The sequence below is a fragment of the Prosopis cineraria genome, unplaced genomic scaffold (genome assembly GCF_029017545.1).
Source record: "Prosopis cineraria cultivar Desert tree isolate PC_DT_omini unplaced genomic scaffold, ASM2901754v1 PC1705, whole genome shotgun sequence".
NCBI lineage: Eukaryota > Viridiplantae > Streptophyta > Magnoliopsida > Fabales > Fabaceae > Prosopis > Prosopis cineraria.
The window spans coordinates 12,828-28,824 of record NW_026557030.1 but is presented as its reverse complement, the minus strand read 5'-3'; the positions used below and the strand labels follow the sequence as shown (position 1 = coordinate 28,824).

At 30.8% G+C, this 15,997-nt stretch overlaps 1 protein-coding gene and 1 long non-coding RNA gene across 2 annotated transcripts; both read right to left on the bottom strand.

Annotated features, from left to right (window-relative positions):
* Window positions 1–1,167: 1,167 nt before the first annotated feature.
* LOC129300686 (uncharacterized) lies at window positions 1,168–2,699 on the bottom strand. Its single transcript, XR_008590818.1, has 2 exons — window positions 2,000–2,699; window positions 1,168–1,569 (listed from the first exon to the last, which is right to left on the bottom strand). It is a non-coding gene; the product is annotated as an uncharacterized LOC129300686 (long non-coding RNA).
* Window positions 2,700–12,608: 9,909 nt separating this feature from the next.
* On the bottom strand, window positions 12,609–14,586 carry LOC129300685 (uncharacterized). Its single transcript, XM_054939260.1, has 3 exons — window positions 14,219–14,586; window positions 13,888–13,955; window positions 12,609–13,755 (listed from the first exon to the last, which is right to left on the bottom strand). The coding sequence occupies exons 1-3, from the start codon at window positions 14,372–14,374 to the stop codon at window positions 13,020–13,022; spliced, it is 960 nt and encodes a 319-aa protein (XP_054795235.1). The 5' UTR covers window positions 14,375–14,586; the 3' UTR covers window positions 12,609–13,019.
* Window positions 14,587–15,997: the final 1,411 nt, after the last annotated feature.

The following is a 15,997-nucleotide window of genomic DNA, read 5'->3' as shown; positions in this document are numbered from 1 at the left end:
AATAAAATTCTTATTTTTAACTATCTAAATCAATATTTACAACTTATTTAATAATTTTTATTTCATGTATTTAATTGGAATTATCTTAATTTTTAGAGAATTTAAATTTATTCTCTGCGCTTTTTTATGACATCAAGGAATCCACATCATCGAGTTCTCCGTTTTCTTGGCGGACAACACTAAAGTCATTACAGTCAGAGTTTGTATCATCTTACGATAACCCTGCCAGGGTTCAAACTCAAATATTACAGAAATAAATGAACTTTTTAATGTAGCCATTGAAAGATGATTTCTTAATATTTAGTGCCGGTCTATTATCTGTTTTTAAAAATTATTTTTTATTTTAAAAAATTTAAAACTTATTTGACTAAATATTTTCAGTTTGATAATTTTTAAAACCGCTTTTATTTTTTGTTTTTAAAAACAAAAAAATAGAAACAACTTTAAGTTGTTTTAGTTTCATTTTTCTTGTTTTCAGAATACATAACATTTAATTATTCAAAATTATAATTACCTTAATTAATTTTTATCATAAATCACCACCATTAATCACCTATAACCATTCTTATTAATCTATTTTTTAATTCTAAAACTGCTTTTAAAATTAATACGACTAAATGGATTTTTTTTTATTTTGTTTTGAAAAACAATTTTAAAAACTGCATTGTAAATAATTTTTAAAATAAAAATAAGAACAAAAATCAAACAGGTCCTTAATATCTAAAATTAAAATATCATCTTAATCGAATTCTGTTCCCTTCACCCAAAATATAAATAACTTTTAACAGCAACTCACATATCAAAAAATCTTTATTCTAAAATATAATTTTTTTTCCCTTTATACCCTTATTTCCAATTTATCATGAATAAAAAAAGGTTACTAATTCACATATACAAAAATTCAGAATAGATAAAAGATTTTTTTTACAAATAATAAATTGCTGGTATTTTTTACCAAGCTTTGCTGGAAAAAAATATACTTATATTTTAGACGGGATGAAATATTTTTTTAAGTAAGTCTCCCTATAAGGATAAAAGATCACACACAACCTTCTAACTAACAATAGGACCTTGCTCCAATGCTTTCTTCCTTTCTTTATCTTTTCTTTTTTTTTTTGTGGCAACAAGAGAATCATATCGTTAAAACCAAAATGCAAAAGATAAGAGTCAACATAAGAAGACTGCATGAAATACTATCCAGTATAAACAGAACCAAAACAAAGGGAAACAAAACCAAACAAACTAGCAGGGGAAAAAAAAAAAAAGAACCAAAACAAAGGGAAAAAACCAAGAACAGCGATTCCTAGTCTTTGATAAGTCATCAGCCAATATTGTAACCACGGAAGAATGGGTGGAAACACACATTCTTTTGAGCACTTCTCCCTACAGGCAGCCAGAGTACCGCATTCAGCGGTTGCGTTATGAAGTCTTGAAATCCACTCAGGGCAATAAGAGCCAAGAGCTCTGCCAAGATTAGAAAAATCCACTGGAGGCAAGCAAATCCCTTCATAATCAAAAGTAGGCATTGAACACAGCCAGCACCAGTAGAAAACACCCATACTCTATATCCTTAAAAAAAAAAATATTATAAAATAGTCCAAATTGAGCCACTTGTTTCTAGGGGGAACACACCTCAAATGATCCATAGTTTTTCCACCAAGAATGCTAAGTGGATTAGCCAGAATACAGTAAGAAGGCTTTGTACCAGATTATTAGCATTATCCCCACTTGAACAAACAATCATGGATATACCAATATGCAAACACAACAAACCCCAAATACAAAGATCAAACATTGTTATATACCAAGTCAAAGAAGGGCACCCAAGAAAACAAAAAGCCTCCTCCAAATCAAAACCAGTAACTACACCACATAATCAAAAGCCCTCCTCCAAAAAGCTCGCAACATAACTTGATTCAAAACTCCCATTTGGATCCATGAAACTTTTCCAAATAGATTCACTGATGATGCAGAGTAAATGGGAATAAAGAAATTATACCACAGAGAAATCAGATTGTGACTTTGAGAGAATTGAACCATTCATCCCTGTACGGAAATTCCCACATCGACCATTTCAATTGACCTTTGTCTCTTCCCTTGCCATTCGTCAATCATCTACGTCATGCTCAGAAACATCATGGCAGACCAGAAATCGAACCACCGTGCCCGAAACCCAATCTTCCAAACCCTTACTTCTCCCGTAATTCCAGAGTTCCAGAGCCTCAATACGGATTTTGCCCATACTACATCTGGTGGCATCCATCAAAGATCGTCTTCCCTTCTATTACATTCAAGAAACCTCCAAGGTCTCTCATTGCAACGCCTAATACGATCTAAACAACCCTTCCAAACTTGACGTTTGCAGTTCAACTCCATTTCACCTCCCCATGTTTCCAGATCCAGTCTCGATTCACCACCCTCTCGTCTTTGATTTCCACCACACACAGACACACACACACTCTTCCTAACTTGTACCCACACCAATCCACAGCCCCAAGCCAACCACTCGCACACGCTCGCCATGGGTCGAAAGAGCGTAAGAGCCCTTCGATGATGAGAGAAGTGGGAGACCCTTGGCCCACCAAACTCTGCAAGCCCGCCGATGACCTACTCCCACAAGGGAATGGAAACCTAGGAGATAGAAAGCGATCCACCCAAAGATAACTTAAAGTGGTAAGGTCGCTCCAATGCTTTCAATCTCAAAATGACAGCATTTTGGATCAAAGCAAGGTTTTACTGCATTGGAAGCACAAAAGTAGCACCTGAGCAGTGACGGATTTAAAAAAATTTAATAATGAAGGCAATATTTATATCAAATATAATATAAATATAAATATTTATAAAAAATATATAATTCTAAGTAATAATTAAAATAATATATAAACAAATTATATGAAAAGTTTAAAAATATATCTAATTTCATTTACATCATAAATTTCTTTTTATTATAAATAAAGGGTAAATAATATTTTAAATATGTATACTTGATAATTTTAAAGAAAAATGTGGGACAATTAATTTTTTATGGGAGCAACTGCAATTTTAAGTGTGGGCAAATGTAATTTAAAATAAAAAAATAAGTGTAATTTTTGTAAATTTCATGAGCACAATTGCCCCCTCTTTTCCCAATGTGAATACGTCCCTGCTTCTCCTGAGACTTGAGAGAATGTTTGTTGTATTGTAAAAGATATTCACAAATGATAAATTAATTTTGTTTTTAAAGAAAAAAAAATTAAGAGGGAGAGAGAGGATATTTTTTTAAAAAAATAAATAAGTAATGTTACTGTATGGATAAAAATGTCAGAGAAAATTATAGTAAAGGACCTCTCGATAATTTTAGTTATAGAAGATGATTAAGGGATTTTGAATTTACTATATAGGATTAAGAGATTAAAATGTAATAAATTTTAGCACAAAAAAAAATCATTTAAAAAAAAAAATCCTCCAGTGTCACAGATTAGATACTAGAGCTCCATCATTGGTCACCAAACCAATGAGAGAGACAAATTAAATTTTTCTAAGGTAATCAATGGAGGTTTGAACCTACATCTCTTTATCCCCAAAAGAATAATTAGCTATTATGCTAGTAATTCCTTTCAATTATATAATGCAAATCTTTATATATATTTTAACTTTATTTTCACTTTTAATTTCAATACATATCAGGAGTTTAATGATTACTTATCATTTCACAAATGACTAGTTATTAAATTACTAATAGAATTTATTAAAAAATTTACATGCACTAATTTTTATAAATCCTTATTTATTTTTATTACTAGGAATGACAAGTTTCTATTAGTAATTCAACAAATAACTATTTGTGAAATAACAAACTCCGTTGCTAGCTTTGAAATTTTTTTTGATGATTTGACAAACAAGGCCACTATGGTAATTTAACAAGTGATTATTTGTGAAATAATAAATCCCGTTACTAGCTTTAAAAAATTTTCTTGATAATTTAACACGAAAATTTTAACAAAATAATAAATTTACATAAGTTTTTGACATGTAAAATTTTAGTAATAAAACCAGTAAACATTTATAAAATTACTCTATATTAAATTTATTTAATAAGTCCTAATTAATAATTTAACAAGTAACCATTTGTAAAATGATAAGTTTTGTTACTAGCTTTAAAAATTTCTCTTGATGATTTTACAAACACATCTTCATTAATAATTAACAAGTAATTATTTGTAAAATAACAAGTTCCGTTACTAACTTTAAAAATTTTTCTTAATAATTTTACAAGTAAATTTTAATAAAATAATAGGTTCATATAAACTTCTAACATGCAAGTTTCGGTAATAAAAACAAATAAATATTTATAAAAATTAATGCATATTAAATTTTTAACCAGTCTCATTAATAATCTAACAAGTAATTATTTGCAAAATAATAAATAATTATTAAGCTTTTAACAAGTATTATATATATATGTGTGTGTATATATATATATATATATATATTTAAATCATATAATTTAAAGGAATTGTCAGCCTAGTGGCTAACTATTCTTGGTCACCTTCAAAATTTTTAATTTGTCTCCTTCGCCAGTTTGGTGACCAACATTAAAACTCTAGCATTTGGTCCAGTGGGGTAGTCTAACCACAAGCACAAGAGCTCTGACGGTCAATGATAGTGGGAGATTTTTTTAAAAAAAATGAGGGGTAATTTTTTCTTTTTATATTAAAATTAAATTATATTCAAGTCCTTTGATCTTGTAGAATAAATTCAAAATCATTTGATCTTTTCTTGTAAATAAATGCTACATAAGTCCTTCATTGTGATTTTCCCAAAATGTTAATGTTTTTAGGAACATATATTGATATATATAGGATAAAAGGGTCACTAGCTGGAAAAAAAATCTTGTACTTAAAAAATATAAATTAAATTTTTAAAAATTTGAGAGCATAGCCGGTTCATATTGATATATAAGATATTTATCATTGATATATAAAGAATTTATCATTAAAAGATTATAAAAAATTTATCATTGATATACAATAGTATATGTTTAATAAATATAATAAATCAGTTATAATGTAAAATATAATAAATATTAAATTATTTACTTAATTTGATCATATAATATGCGTGCAATTTAAAATTTTTTTCTTTTTTTATCAATTCAAACAACTTTTATTGGTGATTTTTTTTTTGGGAGGGAAAAAAAGGCAGCCCTCTAGTCTAATATATTGATTTTATATATTCCTTCCGTTCAAAAATATAAAGTATTTTTAACCGAATCTCACCCCCAATAAAATAGTTACCTACTTTCAAACTAACCCTATATTTTTATATTTATTTTTATTAAATATCCTATAATAAATATAAAGTTATCATCAATAGGGATACTTAAAAAAAATGATTATATCTCAAAAGACTAAAATACCTTATATTTTTTAACATTCAACTCCTTAAAAAGTATCTTATATTTTTAAAGGGAGGAAATATATATTAGACTAATATGCTGGCTTGTCTTTTTGTTTTTTGTTTTTATTGGAAATTGTTTATTTATTTTGTTTTATATGGAATTACAAATGCAGCCCTCTTGTCTTAAAAAAGGCAGCGAGTATTATTTCATGCTCTTGATGGAATAAACCCGTGCACGACATTTTTATGGGGGATGTTATAAAAAAATTAACATTATTGTGTCGGAGAATAAAATAAACACCCTTATAATATTAATATATTGATTTTATACATAATAAAATTTATAATCACGTTGTTTATATGGTATGAATAACAAAACTTATTTTTGTCTCCCACACGGGACTCATTGCCTACATACAAATAAAACTAACCAAACATTATAACAATGAAAAATTGAAATAAAAAAAACAACAAAGGATGGGAAAGCATAGAGAGATAGGATGATTATTGACGGTATTGACACTTTGAGATCAAATAATTAAAAAGGATAGTAATAATTTAGAAGTCCAAAATTAAGGTCATGTACTGATATTTGGAAAAGGTCACTTAATAAAAAATGCCCCTATTCACTTGCTAATTGGAAAATTTTTAAGCTTAGCATTGAAATCATTTTTATTTAAGCAATTTTTCATATCCGTTTTTTTTTTTAAATTTTCAAGATGCATAACGATGGAACCATCATTTTTGCAATTTAGTTTTGGATTTTTTTAAATTACAGAGTGCATATGAAAAAAAATACTTAGTTGAAAACCATTTCAAGTTTCAACTAACCTATTAGAATTTATAACTTAGCTGTCAAAACTTTTAACTTAATTTTATAGGTTTTTCTTTCTTTTTTCTTTTCTGGAGTAGCATATGGCCACAATTTAAGATTGGTGCAAAATAAAAGCAAAATCAAGTCAGATTGGAAATCAACAAGTCCCAATATTTCAGGGAGGTGTCGTTGAAGATTTTAATTTCTTAATTATCTTGAAATGCTTAATGGACAAGATAATCAACATAATTATTTGTTTTTAATAATAAAAAAATAATCGATTTCATTTTATTAATAATAGAAAAAGGTTTATCAGTCCAAAGTGAAAAAAATTCAAGCTAAGCTAATGCAAGTTGAGACTTGATTTGGATTTCTTCAGTCTTATTTAAGCAACTTGAATAAGCCCAATTTTTTTCTTTTTGAAAAAAAAAATCTTAACTCTTAAACCGGATTCTAAAGCTGGGCTGTACATGGAGACGATAAGAGGATGGTTTTGAAAGACTTGTTAGGATTTTTAAACTTCTGGCCATGAGCATAGATTTTTTTGTTGAATATCTTTTCTCCCCCCTTTAAATGCCAGTAGAGGACCGATGTCCTTAAGTGACATTTTAAAATGTTGGAGTCTCCACACGTCAATTTCTTGTGTAATCTCAAAGTGTCCCCCCACCCCCGGGGCCAAAAAAATCATGATATATCATGTCGTGTGTTTTATGTTCCCAATTGTGTGTTGTTATGCTGTGAGAGCCGTCATGGGTTATCTTGGGTGTGACATGTTATATTTCATGGTCAATGGTGTAATGTTCTATCTCTCATGTTTGCTTACTTGCTAGTTCCTGGCATTTATGGGACTTATATTTTACTCATTTTAATTTTACTGGTAAAGTTGAGAAAATAATTTTAATTTTATCCTATGTATAACGCATATTGTTAACTTTTCTTACAAATTTCTTTTATTCCCATTTAATATTAGTGAGAAAAAATTCATTATTAAATTATGTTTATTTAATATGAGCAAAATTGAAGAATTTAAACAAAATTAGATAGGATTAATGAATTTTAAATTTTTTTATTTAAATAAAACACATTAAAAATTATTTATAAATATAGTATTTGATGGAGAACTTCTCATCTTCTTAAGGTCATTTGATCTTTTATTAAAAAAAAAATTTACCTTTTTTTTTTTTTTGGGTCTCCATGAAGGGATGAACTATCTTGCCCAGTGCCGTCAAGAAGGGCAGTAAAAGTTGTGAAGTCGAAGAAAACGACATGACACTGGTCGCAAGAAGAACATCTTGAAAACATATCCCGTACCAAAGGGAGTTTCTGGATCCAAGAGAATATATATATATATATATATATATCTCACAGAACCGAATATTCAAGACATAAAAATTTATGGTTCTTCTTATAAACTTTTCACAAAAATTGTGGTAAATTTTGTTGGTTTTAAAAATAAAAAGGATACTAATTTAATAGTTAATGGTTAGATTACAGTTATATCAATTATGATCAATTTAATATATTAAATATGACATTTAAAGTACTTCATCTGTCTTAAATTATAAGATACTTTTAAATAAAATTATACATACTAATAAAACTTATTAAATATACTTTACAACCTTAATTTTTTAAAATAAAAATATAAAATTTAAAATATGTACTTTATTTAATACTTCACTTGTCAAAGAGTATTAAAAAGAGATAATATATGAGAAGGTTGATATTAAAAAAGTATCATTAGTCAAATTTTATTTTTATCAAAATATTTTATATTTTAAAATATTAAATCTTTTCAAAAATATCTTAAAATTTAAAATAGAGATAATAATATTTTTATTTGTTAACCTTTTGGTCTATCAATTCGAACTTGCAATCTGCATGTTGAGTGTGCAGCACATTAACCAACAAGCTACAAGTTTTCATGGCATTTAAGGTAATTTTTTTAAATTAAATTCATAGGATGAGTTTAAACTATTTTTTATGGCAATTATTTTTGTTTTTATTATTAAAAATAAAAAGAAGATAAATATGAGATGTAATATTTACATAACAGACCTAATTATCTAACAATTTATAGTTTGTATAATGTATACAACCGCTAGAGCAAGAGGCATTTAAATTTGAGTTTGGTTGAATGCAAAAAAACATTTTGAGAGAGCTCTCCCAATTAAATATGATAATACTCGAATATGATCCAAACTGATAATCCAACTTTTTTATTAATATGCTATAAACAGGAAACAAAGTTACCAAAATACCACACCATGACAACAAGTATTTATTCAAATACTATATTAAAAATCGCTCAAATGGAAAATGAGTTCACATTTGTGAATAAATTATTCACATATAGAATAAGTTTGTCATCAAAAAATATGACTTGTTTTTTATAAAAGTGAAATAGTTCACTTAGTGAATGAGTTTCACTGAGAAAATATAATATTCATTGTGAAAATACAACCCATCCCTACAAAAATCTCTCTACATGCTCTCTCCTCCCTATTCTCACTATATGATGGTTGTTTGTTTGCTCAACCATCAATTGAAAATAAAAATACAGGAGAATAAGAGTTTTAAAATTTCAGTCAATCTCATTATATGCCACTTTTATTATCATCCCTTTTACACTTACCCACTCCTACTCAATTTAAATCGTTCATGTCTTTATTTGATTATTAGCAATATTTTCAATTGGATACAACACTCACACTTTTGAGTATGGTGGGCCATCATATGAAATATATGCCACCCTTCGATGGTCAATTTTTTTAATTGAATCATCTTGATTTGATTTAAATACGACAGCTACCTAGATAAATGAAACACTTGAATCTGAAGAAGGGGAACATGCAACAACAACATAATATATACTTCAATTGAGTAGGAGTGAGTGAGTTGAAAAATGATAATAATTAGAGCAGTAGCGCGTAATGAAATTGATAGGAATTTTGTGGCTTTTTTTCCCTTACATTTTTATTTTCAATTGATGGTTGGGTAGATAAGTAGTCACCATATAATGAGAATAAGCATGTTGGGACATTCTCGTGGGGATGGGTTGCATCTTCACAATGAATATTATGTCTTAGCAGTTAAAAATAAATAAACTTATTCACTAAAGGAACAATTTCACTTTTCATAAAAAAATTAAATGTTAGATTATTTTACTACAAATTTGTTCTTTGTGTAAATGAGTTGTTCACAAATGTAAACTCGTTTTTGGTCTAAATGATTTTTGGTATAGTGTTTGAATAGATATTTTTCATGGTGCAGCATTTAAGTAATGTTGTTTACTATTTACAACATATTGGTAAAAAAGCCACTAATAATCATATGAAAAATGTAATGAACCTTTATATACCCATATCTTAATAGTTTATTTTGGCGATTCCATAATTTCTTATTTTGATATATGGAAGCACCATAATTCATAAATATTATTATTATTATATAAGTGACAATCTTTTTATTAAAAAAAGTGATGAGCTTATTATGTATTGTGATAATTCATGCAATGAAATAAATGCAATATTTTCAAATCGATAGGGGATTTTTTTTTATAGGAAATAGTGGAAGTAAAATTTGTTGATTATTCATTTATTTTTCTTCCTATTCTTAACTCTCGTCTTTTCAATCTTGCAATTTTAAAAGTGTAAACAAGTGACTAAAACTAATACTGTCAAGTAATATCTTAAATAGCATTACCTCTAATAAAAATATACACATGGGTAATAAAAAAAAGTGTTTCATCTTTTATTCATCTTTCCTTTTTTTAATAATATCTTTTTTTTCACCTTTCCCAATAATACAAAACAAATAGGAAGAAATTCCAACTCCTCCTCAATCTTTTTCCCTTCTATTGATCCTATATTTGGCGCTGATAACAGGCAAAGAACGCTCACTTTGAATAGCACGGAATGAAGATTTTGCAACAAGTACCCCTATGTTGCTATAATTCTTTTTTGTAAAGATAAGAGCTCAAGCTCTAGAGTTTAGAGTATGTTTGTTTTCTATTTTTAAAAATTGTTTTTGTTTTTGAAAACAGAAAAATTTAAAAACTTGTCTGGTTAAGTATTTTTATTTGCTTATTTATAAAACTGTTTTCATTTTTAAAAAAACAAAAAAAAAATAGAGACAATTTTAAGTTGTTTTTGTTTTATTTTCTTATTTTTAAAATATACTACATTTTATTATTAAAAATTACAATCATGTTGACCAATATTTATCATAAATCACTATCATTAACCACCTATAATCATCACTATCAGACTATTTTTTAATTTTAAAAATATTTTTAAATTAATATAACCAAACAAATTTTTATTTTATTTTATTTTAAAAAACAATTGTAAAAACTATATTACAAAATAGTTTTTAAAAATAAAAAATGAGAACAGAAACCAAACAAGCCTTAAATGATTGTATCTTTTGCTTCTCCAAGCTACAGCCTACAGCCTGCCTTGTCTATCCACAAAAAAAAAAGTTGGAAGTTATAAATAATAAAGAACATACTTAACTTTTAATTTCACCACTCATCGCAGCTAATAACTCTAATAAATTGATGTCTAAAAATTCAAATGACAGCAAATAAATAAGAGTATAAATGAGAAAAAGCATTAACTATTATAATTTTATCTTATATTGAGGGCAAAATAAACTTTCAAACTTCTATGTAGGTTCCGTACAAACTTATTAGTAAATAACTTGTTATGCCATTTTATAGTTTATATATATTCAGATATGGAATTCATATTGACATTTTACTTGACATGGATGAACGTCGTTGAGACCTGTTAAATCTTGTCCATAAAATCGATATGAGGGACAGATGTTATGGTTAATTTTAATTCACAACATGTAATCAAATTAGAATGAAGGGATGTAATAATTAGCAACCCTACAATTATAACACAATTTAAAATGTTTCCCAAGACGACTCTCATGCTTGACACTATTTGTCAAGGGAAGCTAATAAACTGAATAACAATTAAAGACCTTTATTCATTATTTCTCAACTCATGACCATAAATACCTGAAAATGAGATTTAAATCTTCTGAAATCGGGATTGGTAAATTTAGATAAAGTTTTCCTTTTTAAGAAATAGAGAAAATATTTTATATTTTAATAATAATAATAATAATAATAATAATAATGGGCAAAAATTCTAAAGAAAGAAAACTTCACCTAAATTTATCAAATCCAACTTCAGATGATTTAAATACCTAAGAATGCCATCAATTTCTAAAATAAATTAATAATGTATTTGGATTAATAAGGATTTAGATTTTGACTTGGACCAAATATCTCATTTACATACATAAGAATATATGAATTTAGATTTAATTCAAATATAAATTTATTTTTAATATAATTCATTTGTAATTTTAAGTTCTCTTTATATTCTAGTCATTTAAAATTTTAATCATTTTAAATATTTCATTCTCTTTGTATTTTTACTATTAATGCTTCTATGACTTTTGCGTATTTTCTAATATTTAATTCTTGTCTCTCAATAATTGAAAAATATAAGTAAATTTATCACTTTATATTTTCCATTTTCGTTAAAATATCAACTCATACCTCTTTTTCATTTAAAATGGTTTTTAAATATATAAATTTTAGACATGAGATTTGAAATGCAAGATTTTAAATCATAATTTAAATCTAAATATATTAATCCAAATAGTATCTAAAGCTAATCCAAGAACTTGTATAGATGAATATGAAGTTTGTTAAGTATAATTTTTATTATGTGCACAATTATTATAAATGTATTTCTACATATTACGTGTACATATGCGTTGCGTAACTTCAAAGAAATAAACATACTAGGGCATGAAACCATCAAGCTGCGTGTTCAAACATGAAACATGTTCTTGCATTGGGTTTATTGATTTAATTTAATGCCAAGATTAAACATTCTTCAGAGTTCTCTCTCTCACTCACACACACATAGGGCAAACAATTATACAATATGACCGTTCGAAACTCATCTTAATTAATAAAATTAAAATATATGGGCACGGCTCAAGTGTAGTAAGAAAATAAAGAGTATTGTTAGTTTTTCTACACTTTTATCCTTTAAAACAATAACTTCAGCCCAAGAAAATGGTACAGAAGAAATTCCATGAAAAAAGACAGCCAATAGTGCTCCCAAAAAACATGTATCCTCGTTGCATCACATTACTCATATTTTTAATAAAAAAATAAATCAAATAAAATAAGTCTACTAAATAATAAGGTAAATATAAAATCATATCATATGACATGAATAAAAGGCCAGATGGGTTTTGTATTCTATAACTCATTATAAATTAGTATATAAAAGGAATATGATATGAGGTATTTAATTTTATTTTATGGACTAGAGGACATTAAAATACTAAAGTGGATGCAAGAATCCCCAGAAAGACAGAAAGAGAAAGCAACTTTCACAATAATAAGCTGGCATATATGGTGGGCCACAACATGCTGATGCATGGATATAACTGCCAATTTATAAAGTCCAATCCTCTGTTTCCTGATAAAGCTCTTGACATGTTAAAGCCCTCTCTACTCTATCCACAAACTACAAATTAGATCACCCCAGTTTACCACTCTGCCCCTCCCCATTTCAAACACTTTGACTCCTCCCGGTCCACCTCTTTCACACAAATCCTAACCTCACCTACGATGCGCCACATCATCATGCGAAACTTAAAATTAGTCTCGTTCCTCCACAACCCTAAATCAGAAATCTTCAAAAGAAAAATTAGAAAATTACGATCACAACAACGCGCGCTAAACTTCCCGAAGCCTCCATCTCTCTAACACCCCGTTATAATCCTACATTAGCGATTTCAACGACCTCGCTTTCACTGGCTTCCTCATTCGCCTCTTCCCGCTATCCCCGTTCGCGCCTTCTTCCTCGTCCTCTTCATCCTCATCGTCATCGTCCACCCCGTAATCGAATTCCTCGTTATCCATCAGCCATGATGTAGACGAACGAGAAGGCGATGAAGTGTTCAGGGTAGTTTCCTCGTTCGCTTCTTCAGCTTCTGTTATCGTCGAATTCTCGGCCCCCCTGAGTTGCCCGTTGCCGCTCCTGTGATTACCACTCCCCTCTCCATTTCTATCGCCTCTTCTCTTCCCCCACAGCGGACCGAACCCAGAATAGTAATAGAATTCATACGGGTTCGAAGAAGCTAAAGAAGAAGAAGAAGAAGCTCTCTTCGCGGCACGTGCTTTCGCGCGCCGAGCTCCGGCGCCGGGCGCAGCTGCAGCCGCCGCCGCCTTCCTCGAAGATGAGGTGGTGCTATTATTATAGCTAACGCTATTATTGTTATTATATGACCTAAGCAAAGACAAGTGATGCTCACAGAATGATTGGCCATGTTTAGCCTCGTTCTTACAATGCCAATTCTTCCCGTCGGTTTTCTGGCAAAACGAAGTCGTTTCGTCGACGATTCTTCCCTCGTCAATATCGTCGAGCACCTTCACTTCATTATCGCGCACGACGACCATATCCTCTATCTTAGGAAGCGGCTTGGTCTGATCGTCGGCGTCCATCATTGACGCGACGCTGCGTTTTGATCAGGAAGAGAAATTTGGGAGAATTACATTGCCGCGTCGAAGAAATGCTCGAGAGAAAAACCCTAATGAACAATATAAGTACAGTCGCCAATCGAAGGATAAATGGGGGATAATAGCTTACCTCTCAACGGCTCCAACAGAATCACCACGACTTCCATTCCCGGTCAAGCTATCTTCCTCTCCGTCGAACTGAGAGAAGCAAGGAGTATCAGTGAGAAACGAGAGATACGATAATCATTGACCTAATTGAGAGTTGAGAGTAATATATACGATCAAATGAGGAGAATTTATGGTGCGTGAAGAACCCTAGAGTAGGAAATACGGAAGAAAGAGGGGAAGAAAAACCCTAATATCGAAATGCAGAGAATTAGACGAAAGTGGGTGATGGGAAGGGTCTTCGGGTAGATCTGGAACGGGAAAAGGAAATAGAAGATAGAGAGGAAGCAAGGAACCTGGAGGGGCGAGTCGGAGCCGAAGGGGATCACATCCCATGGCGACTGGTTCAGCTGGCACACGTGGGTCTGAAAGCTGTCGTCGAGACCAAAAAGGACCGAACCACCAGCAGCTCCACCACCACCACATAGCTTGGCGCTCTTGCGGATCCTCATGGAGGGGAAGGGGAGAGGAAGATACGAAGATTCGAGAAGGGATTCGTCTCTGGAACTGATTTCTGCGTCTCTGTTTCGCTGCTGGGGCGTGAAAGAGAAAGAGATCTCCAGTATTTTTTTTGGTTCGCAGATCTCACAAAACTCGATAATCAGGGTTTGGTTTGCCCGCTCGCTCTTTCTTTCTTTCTCGGTCCTTCGTATGTTTCTATTTGTTTAGCTCGATGGACAACATTGCCCCTAGGTTTTTCGCCTATTTACGAGGAGTCACGAAGGGTTTGTTCGCGAGAAACAAGCCTGCCGCTATTACACGTCACTGCGGCTGTCCGAAAGCGATGTTTAAATAAGGCAGGCGAGAGAGGAAGCAGCGGGAATAATCACGTGGACATGCAACCACGGTAAAGGAATATACGCCCTAGCAACCATCTCGTGGGACGAGCAGACACCGGAGGGGACATTTTAGTCACGAAGATGAGCAAAAGCGAGGGAGGGAAAGGGTGAGCGTGTGATAGACGCGCGAAATCCAAGAGGGAGAGATGAGGGGCGGCCAACAAAGCAGGTCCAGAGAAAGGTAGGAGGTGGGACCCACAAGAGGCGCAGGGATGGAGGGTGGGGATGAGGGACACGAGAGGGATGTGAGGCGGAGCGCACTGCATGAGAACTACTGTGAGTGAAGAGATCAAGAGAATAAGATACCAAAACTTGAAGTGTGTGTGTGGTGTGTGGGTGAATGTTATAAATATAAATAGGCATTTTGTTAATTTATACAAATTTTGGAGCAGCAAAGGCCAATTACCAATTACCATACGTGGCTCTACGTCCCCTTGATTCCTTTGGGGAAGTACGACATTTGGGAATTTCATTCTTATTATTTTTATTATTATTGCAATTTGTGTCTTCTATGATTGGCCTGAGGGGTGCGTGTCTGGAACAACTGGCAGTGAAATTAATTAATCCGAGGACGGGGGGTCAAATCAGAATCAATACTATTTGGGATGCTTTTATTTGCATTTTGGCGAGCAATCTGTAATATGCAAGTTGAATTGAAAATTGGGATGCCAAACTCTCACCCTCACATGACCAGTTTTGTTAGATATCGATTTTGCTTAATTTTTTCCAAATAATTTTGAACATACATTTTCAAGATTAAATTCTAGGACATCCAAAACATGACAAAAATGTTGAAAAAAATAGTAATTGGATGAAAGGAAAGGAATTCGATAACTTGAAACATGAGGTGAAGTTTCAAAAATTTCATGGAGAGAGATTCTGATCATTTACACATGATTTCAGCGATAGTAAAGAATTAAGATTTCATTTTGAAGGGCAAAATAAATAGAGAGTTGATGATGAGTGAATAAAAAAGAGTTAGCAAACATAATCTTCTTGTAATAATAATTAAAAATGTATTGTTATGAAGGAGTAAGAATGAGTAAAGGGAAGCAGTGGAGTGGGGCACAGAGACATTGATGGCGAAAAGAGGTGCAGTGCAGCCAAATTGTGGAGCGAGCGAGGGTAAAGTCGTAAAGAGCTTTAAAAGAGTAACATATAACAGAAAGTACTCACCTTTTCTATCCTTGTTTTTTTCCTATCACTGTCACACCACTAAATTAATATACAATATCA